Raw genomic sequence first — 9,057 nt, 5'->3', positions numbered from 1 at the left:
CCGTTCCGAAGACTGCAACGTAGTCTACCGTTTACTAAGGTTTATCTGGAATCGTGAACTTACTTATTGTAAGAAAGAAGAATAGAATAGAATAGACGAAATGATAACACAGCATTATATATATATATCAAATGGATGCAAAAGAAACATTTTTGTGATCCAATAATGTACGACTGTAGAGGAAGATCCAATAATGTACGTCTGAATCGAACGCCATTAGTCATCTTCTTCTTTACTCAAAGAAAATCAACACAGCAGAGGTACAGTTGAATTAATATTTGAGACACGATGATTGTTTTTGATGAACAAATGAAAACTCTCAACTGCTGGCCAGGGAAAATACAAATAAAAGTGCAGATTGCACCAGTGACGTAATAACCAATATTTTCGTATTTGATTGTTTGAACCCTTGTTTATTGATAAACGGCTAGAATCCTCCAATAAGACTGAGTATGCGAGGGAGGGGTCATAAAAGTATAACAAATATACCGTCTACGTCATGTAATGTTCTAATACATTTTTGAACATATAACGTTACCATTGTTAACATAGGAAGACATATATTAGAGTGGAAGCTTGTAGCTGTGTTTTAGGTTATACCTTCAGTGATGAATTCGGATGCCGTAAGCTTTTTTGTTTAACCATCTTATTGCAGATATCGATGAATGTGCCAATGCCAACGGTGGTTGTGAGGGAACGTGCACCAACAACGGGGGAAGCTTCGTCTGTTCCTGTGGGGCTGGTTTTGTCTTGAATGCCGATGGACTTAATTGTGATGGTCAGTTGTTTTCCTCGAAACTTGAAGAAGAAGGTCGATATAAGACGTTACCCATGTGCGAAAGAACGTGTAAAGTACTATATATGGTAGAAAACGAAACACATTTTATTTCAAACTGCCTCGTCTATGATCAAGAGAGAAAAGAGCTCTTAAAAGAAGCCACCAAATTCTATCCTAATATATCCACGTTTACAGACAAAAAGAAAGCTACTCTCCTTTTAACGTCGCTTATCGTCTTTCACTGTCTCAGAAAAAGAGGTCAAACCCCATAAGTTAGTTATAAGTTAGACTAAAGTAGTCGCTTTCTACACTGTTTACCATTATTTGTCCTTATTTGGCACTTGCAATTAGCCCTCGAGCAAGAATTTTTAATAAATTTATAGTATTTATTTAAGGTATTCATACATAACATTCATGGAACGCTGTTAAGTTTTGTTTTTCTTATTGCTTGTAGAAGCATCACCATTCAAATTTATTTAGTGTGCAAATAAATTTTGATTTATGATAAGACCTAAAGTAGATACTTTTGCCAAACGCATTTCAAATTAGATCTTTTTTTATTACAGATGTCAATGAATGTGACAGTGGCAACGGTGGATGTTCACAAACGTGTACGAACAACCGAGGAAGCTTCGTCTGTTCCTGTCGTCACGGTTATTCTTTGAATGCTGATGGCCTGAACTGTGATTTGGGTGAGTAGGTTTGGTTGGTTTGTTAACGCATGTTGTTGGTAAATACATCAATGATGCCTTCACTACTCCACTCACTTACAGGGATGAGTGGAGTGTCGTCACTCGGGGAGGTCACGTCTTCAGACGGAGCAGCTCTCATCGGATGTTTCGACCCTCATCCGTTACATCCTCCTTCTGCCGGGTCCAGCAGTGGTGGCCAACCCACTACTCGTCCGCTCCTCCCGGCTTCCAGCTAACTTCCCCCTTTCCTACACAGCCAACATGAGACAGCCTCTGCTGTTTCCCCTATCCTTCGCACTACATTCTTCCTTCAGCTACCATGCTCTCGCCTGCTGCTCTTTCTGTTGCAGGACGACGACTCTTCTCACCCTCTCTAACAAACGCCATAGCTGGCACGCGTTTCATCTCCACGTGGCGCTTTTTCCTCCTCTCTACTTAAGTATTTCTAGGATGCTAGTAATGGTCGACAACACCTTGTCATGACGCCACCGGTACCTGTGCTGGGAGCTTGAAAGAATACGAGCCATTGTTCCTCATGCAACTGTGTGTCCTAACTTACCATCTCTCTCCAGTTACATTCTCTCTCAATACTTTCATCCCTATCTATCTAGATCTACTGTTTCTGTATCTTCATTGTCTTGTCAACAATTACAATACATATAGTTTGTATTTTCAACAAAAGACATAAACAGCTGTTTTTTATGATACGTATATTGCAAATTCTTGCTCGATTGCTAATGACACCCCAGACAGAGGGATTGTTTCAGCAGAGAATGCTTAGTTCAGTTTTTTTGACATTTTTGAACGTTATGAAACCCCAGATTGCGGTGTCCTGTACCCTGGCCTCCTACCAGCCAGCAATTTTGGTGTCTACGGGGGCAAGTGCTTCTGGTCCTCCAATGGCCGACGACCACACAACCAACGGTTGACCTACTCGGCGGCCCTACAGGCTTGTCAAGGTCACGGCGGCACACTGATCATGATCAAGGACCACGCCACCCAAACAGCAATCCTGGACCATCTGAAGGTGAAGAGTGTCAAGGGCCGGAAGGAAAGGTAAATCTGATCTCGATATTTCGATATTTTTTTTTTGGCATCCGTCTGTCTCGGAAGACAATGGTAGGCGGACGGGTTTAAGGCGACCCGTCTGCCTGGCCTGCACGTGAGTTTTTAAGGTGAAGGAGGGGTGTGCACGTCCTTCTCCACCCTCTCGTCCACTGGCGCACTAGTCCTACAGGGGCAACTGTATGCAACGTGTAAGACGGCCCCAGCAGATGCAGGTTTGTTGTTTGGAGTTTCCGTCTCCTAGGAGGATTTCCGACCAAGGATGCAAAGGGTTCCTCCTACCCCTGACTCATGTGTCATGGTGGGTGCGTCATGCCCGAACATGCCCCTATGGCCTGTCGCCACCACAAAGGCCTGTCACTGCCACTAGCCGCAGCTATGTACTCATTTACACCTGAGTTAGGTGAGGAAAGTCGTGTTAAGTGCCTTTCCCGAGGGCACAAGATCGGTGACACGGCGTGTACAATAGAGTCAAAAGAGAGTGCTGTTGAACTCAGCTAGTGCACCCTATATCCTTTATTATGCTATAACACATCTATTTATACCCAAATTCATAAATAATTATTTTGTATGTCGGCAGGTGTTGAAAAGACAAAGTTTAGGGTCAAATTTGCGCCCCCTAGTGTGTGACATTGGTACTGCATCAGAACTTCGAGTTTTGCATTTTTTGACCTGGACATGCTATGGTCTTGTTGTAGGAGGTTTTGGATGGGACTGGACGACCTTAACGCTGAGAACACTTTCCTCTGGAATGACGGGACCCCCCTAGGAAGTTACGACTGGTTCAAGTACGACGCTCCACACCAGGAGAGGGACTGTGTGACTCTCTGGAAGCCCCAGAAGAGGGTTCCTCGTTGGTTCATCAAGCCCTGCGAGAACAGCTACCCGTACATCTGCCAGCTGGGCACCGGTAAGCAAGTCCAGGGGTGCCTAAGTATGTGCACAAACAATATGAGATTCGTACGAACCTTATATGTGATACGCACGAATCACTATTTGACACACACAAACCTTCCGCGATTTGCACGAACCTTTTGCGAAACCGGCAGACCACCACCGGGTCACGTGACATTACGTCATATGCATAAGGTTCGTGAAAATCGCATAAGGTTCGTGAGTATTACATAATGATTCATGCGAATCACATAAGGTCCGTACGTTTTCGCATAATGAATCGTGCGTATCAAATAATGTCCGTACGAATCTTATAGGGTTTGTGAAAATGCTTAGGCACCACTGAAGTCTAATGGAAAGTCTTTATATACATACACTGGGTTTTATCGCGACATACGGAAGGACGCATTTCTATTCTTGTCGGCCAAGTACCCAGTTATTTATTGAAATTATCATGTTTTAGTTATAGATGCAGAATTGTAAACATATTCACGTCTTTTTACAATATCTGTACGTATACAGCAATACTTACAACAGTACGTTTTTTACAATACGTAAAGTTGTTAAAAAGCTTTGTTAAAATGTTCGTATTATATATTGTACATGATTAGAAGTCTTCCAAAGTTGCAAACGTAGCATTTTAAAGCGTCATTGTTGTGTGCATGATTACCCCTATTCCTAGTCTCTACCAGACTCCGGGTCGCTGTAAAACCGTAGATATGGGACAGATGGAGGAGTAAGCCGGCCAGAGAACTATAGCAGGTCGCGTGCTGTTCCCTAACCGGATATAGTTCTCTGGCATTTTCTAAAGACCGTGTCTTCCTTATACAGGCAACGGCGGGGCCAAATGAGACAACGACGTATGCTGACGTCAGACTCACAACATCGCAATGACGTCAGACAGTTAGCTCTTTGTTTTTTCTTCGTTTAAAAACACTACATTTTTAGAGATTATGGTGTGGTATAATTCTAAACGAAACTGTATAAATTGCACTGTCATTCAATTATTCGTCACTGTGATTTAATTTAAACTACCTCTATTACTGGCCCTGCATAAACGCCATACTAAAACTTTATCAATACATTCGTAAAATTCCTTGTGATGATAGATCTTAAGATGTTCTAACATTTGCCGTGTTGCTTATTGTCTCATACCATACGATGGGCTGTTGAATTAAGATTTGTTATGATCTAATAATAACCATCGTAAGAAGCTGACGTATAGCACAAAGCATAATCTGTCACTTTTTTTTGCCAGATATTGTAAAAATACATCTCAATCATTCTTAGCAAAATCCTTTTTGTATCAAAATTTACCAAGAAAATAAAACAACAAAATAACAAACAGGTGCCTTCGACAGGACAACTCCAATCCTGGTCCCTCCCCGTTAGAAAGCCCTAATTTCCTTATCTACACAATATACACAGCAGTTCTTCCTTTTTAATATTTCTATTTCATTTTGTATTCTTAGATACAGGTGAACTTTGAACCCATGGGTCATATTCCAGACAACGGAATTATGGGTAACTCTAGAGGCAAAATATATCGTTTATAGGGCGCATGCGCCTTGTGTCTGCTCTTGCCTGTGATATCATCGGAAGTACGTTTGTGGAGAAAAGTCATCCAGTTATTTGAATAGTATACTAGTAGGAGTTATTTGAATAGTAGGAGTTAAACCAATCTTTATATCCGGATAATACGATGGAGAGCATAACTGTCTTTCAGCTGAGAAAATAAAATGTAAAACAAAACTTAACTTTTCTTTTTACTAATAAAAGACAATGGATGTTGTTTGAAAAGCTTAAAGGAATATTGTAATCGAGCATTAAAAAGTCAATTTAAGTTTTCTACCATAAGATCTGTTTACCGCTGCATTACCCAGCGTTCTGTGTTTTTCCAAACATCCGGAATATGGCCCATGAACCAAAGAATCCCGATGTTTCATTCATAGAGGGCATGTTGATTTGATTATATGGCATCATATTGGAATCCAAAAACTAATTCGAGCCTGCGAATAAAAAAAAGTTTGGCAAAAAACCTTTTGGCACAAAATAAGTTGCATTCATTAAGAAATCTAAGTGGTCTTGAAGGTTCAACTAATGACAAACACCGACCAATAGATTTTTCGCATTTTTGTTTGTTTTCACAGTTGTCTTCTTTGACATCGGAATCGATGTTGACATCATGTGTTTCTGGATGTATTTTTTCTTTTAATCTACGGCAAGCTCATTTCACAGCTGCTTTGTACATGTACTATTCAAAGTATGATCTAAAACTTTTTTATTATTATTTAGTTTTGAAGCGCGCGTGAATGTCATCCATATAATCAAATCAATTTGCCCTAATTTTGAAGCTTGTTTTTTAAAACTTCATAATTAGCATTTAAGATAGTTATGATTCCATATTTACCGTAGCACGGTTTTATTCCTTATTAACACCGCACGACAGTAATTTTGCAATCGTGACTAGCCGAAATAAGGTATACTTATTGATAAATACTTTAATTTGGAGTTGATAACCCGCCCCGAGGTGTATATGGTATCATAACGCCTGGTCTTTTGCTTTGATATGGTTTTATGAGCTGTTTATAGCAAAAAAGGCGTTATGACACAATATATACAGAGGAACAGGCGGGTCTATTAAAGTTATTATCATAGAGCCTATCCAAACTGACCAATTTAAGCGGCAAATTCATGAATATTTGAACAGTGAATTTGAAAAACATATGAATTGTATGTGAAATGTCATTCAGTTTCAAGGCTTGATTCATTCCGATGCCGATTCATGCTGACCAATAAGAAGGAGCGATACACACCGGGCTGGCCAAAATCTAGGTGTTATGCCGGCATAACCAACATGGAATGGGGCCTTCTGATTGGCCCACGGCGGCTGGCTATATGATAACGCTAGTTAAATGTTTCTTTATGTAACGAAATTATGCATTACTAACTAATAAAGGTAACGTAAGGATGAAAAGAAACACTGACTAACAAACAAATAAAGAATAAAATTTGGTGGAAGGAATCTTTTTGTCTGTATTTGTTTTTTGTTGACACTAAGAAGAAAATTACTATCAAATGTAAGGGTTAACGTTAACCCTCACGGTGTATTAAGTTAATTACAATTACGAATAATCACTGACCAGACGACGCTAAAAGTATAATAGTCTGATGGCAGAGATTGATTAGCGTGCAATGCGGTTTAAAGAAAATTGTTTTTGCTGTTTCTACCTGAAATATGTGCTTTATAAGAATCTGGATGATACCACTCTGCCATCCTTTGGCACTCCGCACAATAAACATTTCTCACGCGGCGGCCATGATAGATCGAAGATGAGGTCAATGAGACAAACAGACAAAACTTATTTCTAAATCAGGTTCCATTTAGTTTTCCCCCAAATTTAAACCACACATTTTTTTATAATACAAGATAGAATAATGAATATTACGAGTAGTGTTATGCACTGAAAGATATAGCGATTAAGAGTAGTGTAGACTGATCTCCTAGTCCCGCAAGAGATGTAAAACAAAAACATAGTAATGCAATTTTTTTATGGATTTGCAGCCATTCACTTATCAGTCTGTACTCCTTGTGTGTATATATGTTCGATGTAGACATGCACATGAAGGTATGTGGGCGTGACTCTGAGTGCGTACGTGTATGTGTGTAGATGTGTGCGTGTGTGTGTGTGTGTGTGTGTGTGTGTGTGTGTGTGTGTGTGTGTAGGTATAGATATTCTTATATTCGAAAGACCGTATACGGGTATTGCAGTTCCTGGCACCTGCCAATCACTGTTATTATGAAAGAACATGATCACATGACTGAAATAAATTGTTCTCAAAGAAACTCTGAGCGTCTCTGCTTGAAATGCTGAACTGAATGTTAGTCACAAGAGCAAAGACCATGTTATAGTACACAGCGCTACGAAATACTACACTTCTAGGCGTTATATTTTACCCAAAATAACAAAAATTGTCTGTCACGTCTCCAGAGAAACACAGGGATTTAATGATAACACTGAGTTCTGACGTACAAACTTTTTGATGTTTCTCCCTCCCAATTCAAATTTCTTTTCCAGAAAATTAGCCGGCTACTTGAAAAGAAAAATTCAATTCATAGACTTAATACCACGTCATCCCTTCAGATAAAAGCATTAATGTTGCCTTACGTCGTCAGACTAATCAAGGAATTATTTGCTATATTCATGTATTATTCGCAGTAATACACTGCACAACATTTGTCGGAACAGAACGGTCCAAATTTACGAACAAGCAGAGCCAGTCCGGTCCTCTTTCCCGCGCCCTGATAGCGGCCAAACCAGCCGGCAGCCGCCTCAACCCCCACCTGTCCATCACGGTGGTTCCCGCGGACGTGTCCGCCATGGCAACGGGGCTGACAAATCGCAAGGAGCGTCTTCACACACCTACGAAGAAGCCGAGGAGGTGAAACGTAACCGTACGTACACGTCTACAGGTAGCCAATATTTTTGTTGCTTGTCCATTCTAGTGTGTATTTCTGTATTTGCAATACTTCTCATGAAGAGCGGATGTATGATATCTTAGGAATTATCACCAACTTTAGTTAGTCAGGTAATTTGATGACAAATAGTACAAAATTCATATTGACATGAGCGTCACTACAATAGAAGCGGTCTTTCTTAGATTACATAGCATTGAATGAATGATTGAATGGATGAATTGGTGGATGAATGAATGAATAAATATATGAATGCAATTTATAAGAGTCTTGAATGAATGAATGAATGATTGAGTGAATGAATGATTGATTTAGTGAATGAATGAATAAATGATTGGAATGGAAAGTTTTGCTTTAAGTAACGCCCAGCCCGCGATGACTTATAAGACACGTACATGTATAATCATCTGTACAATTCCCTCCTTTTTTGTTCCAGGCTTTATGAAATTTGAAAATTCATAAATCCTCTCTTTAAATGACCAATTAACTCTAATTTCTCCCCTTTCCCAGATGACCACTTGAGGTTTGTCGAATGTAATTTCCCGTAAGACATCATTAGTATCTTTACTTCCGTTACTTTATACCCCCAAAAAACATCTCGGTTTTCGTAGGCCATTCCGGCTAAAATGTTGTTTGTTTAAAAAAGAAACACTTTTTACAATACATCAACACCTGCCATGTTACAATACCGCAAGGCGTACCGCATGTAAAATCATCAGCAGAGTTTTTTAAAGTCTCACTGTGGAGCTATTCTGAATATTCATGGAGCTTAAGAAATTCGTAATTGCAGCAACACCAATGGATTTTTTACCACTCCGCTCTTTTTTCTACACGTAGTACGAGGCTCAACATTTCTATCAAAAATAGCAGAAATTGGCCATATAAAACAAAAATAGTAAAATGAAAGTGCCGAATTAAGGATGCACCTACGGAAACTTTACCATGATTACGCTACGTTATAGCCGACTGACTGATGTATGTTGAAAGTTTTAAAAAATAACATAACGTCAAAATAACGCGTTATGTCTTGCCTGCAGTATTTCACCTTTGAAAAATATAATTTGTAAAAAAATGAAGAATTTAGATGAGTAGTTCATCTTTTCATACACAGTTAATTTTGGCCAGTTTGTACATGTTTCTATTGGTGTGCG

General features: G+C 39.5%; 1 protein-coding gene across 1 annotated transcript in view; it reads left to right on the top strand.

Annotated features, from left to right (window-relative positions):
- LOC118424194 overlaps positions 1-6,454 on the top strand; it is a 25,590-nt gene extending 19,136 nt beyond the window's left edge. Inside the window, exons 15-19 of the mRNA XM_035832731.1 lie at positions 656-778; positions 1,345-1,470; positions 2,292-2,526; positions 3,234-3,445; positions 4,261-6,454. Coding sequence (XP_035688624.1) covers positions 656-778; positions 1,345-1,470; positions 2,292-2,526; positions 3,234-3,445; positions 4,261-4,280 — 716 coding nt within the window. The 3' untranslated portion in view covers positions 4,281-6,454. The remainder of the gene's footprint in view (positions 1-655; positions 779-1,344; positions 1,471-2,291; positions 2,527-3,233; positions 3,446-4,260) is intronic.
- Positions 6,455-9,057: the final 2,603 nt, after the last annotated feature.

Source organism: Branchiostoma floridae, chromosome 10 (genome assembly GCF_000003815.2).
Source record: "Branchiostoma floridae strain S238N-H82 chromosome 10, Bfl_VNyyK, whole genome shotgun sequence".
NCBI classification, from domain to species: domain Eukaryota; kingdom Metazoa; phylum Chordata; class Leptocardii; order Amphioxiformes; family Branchiostomatidae; genus Branchiostoma; species Branchiostoma floridae.
This window is presented reverse-complemented; position numbering and strand designations above follow the sequence as displayed.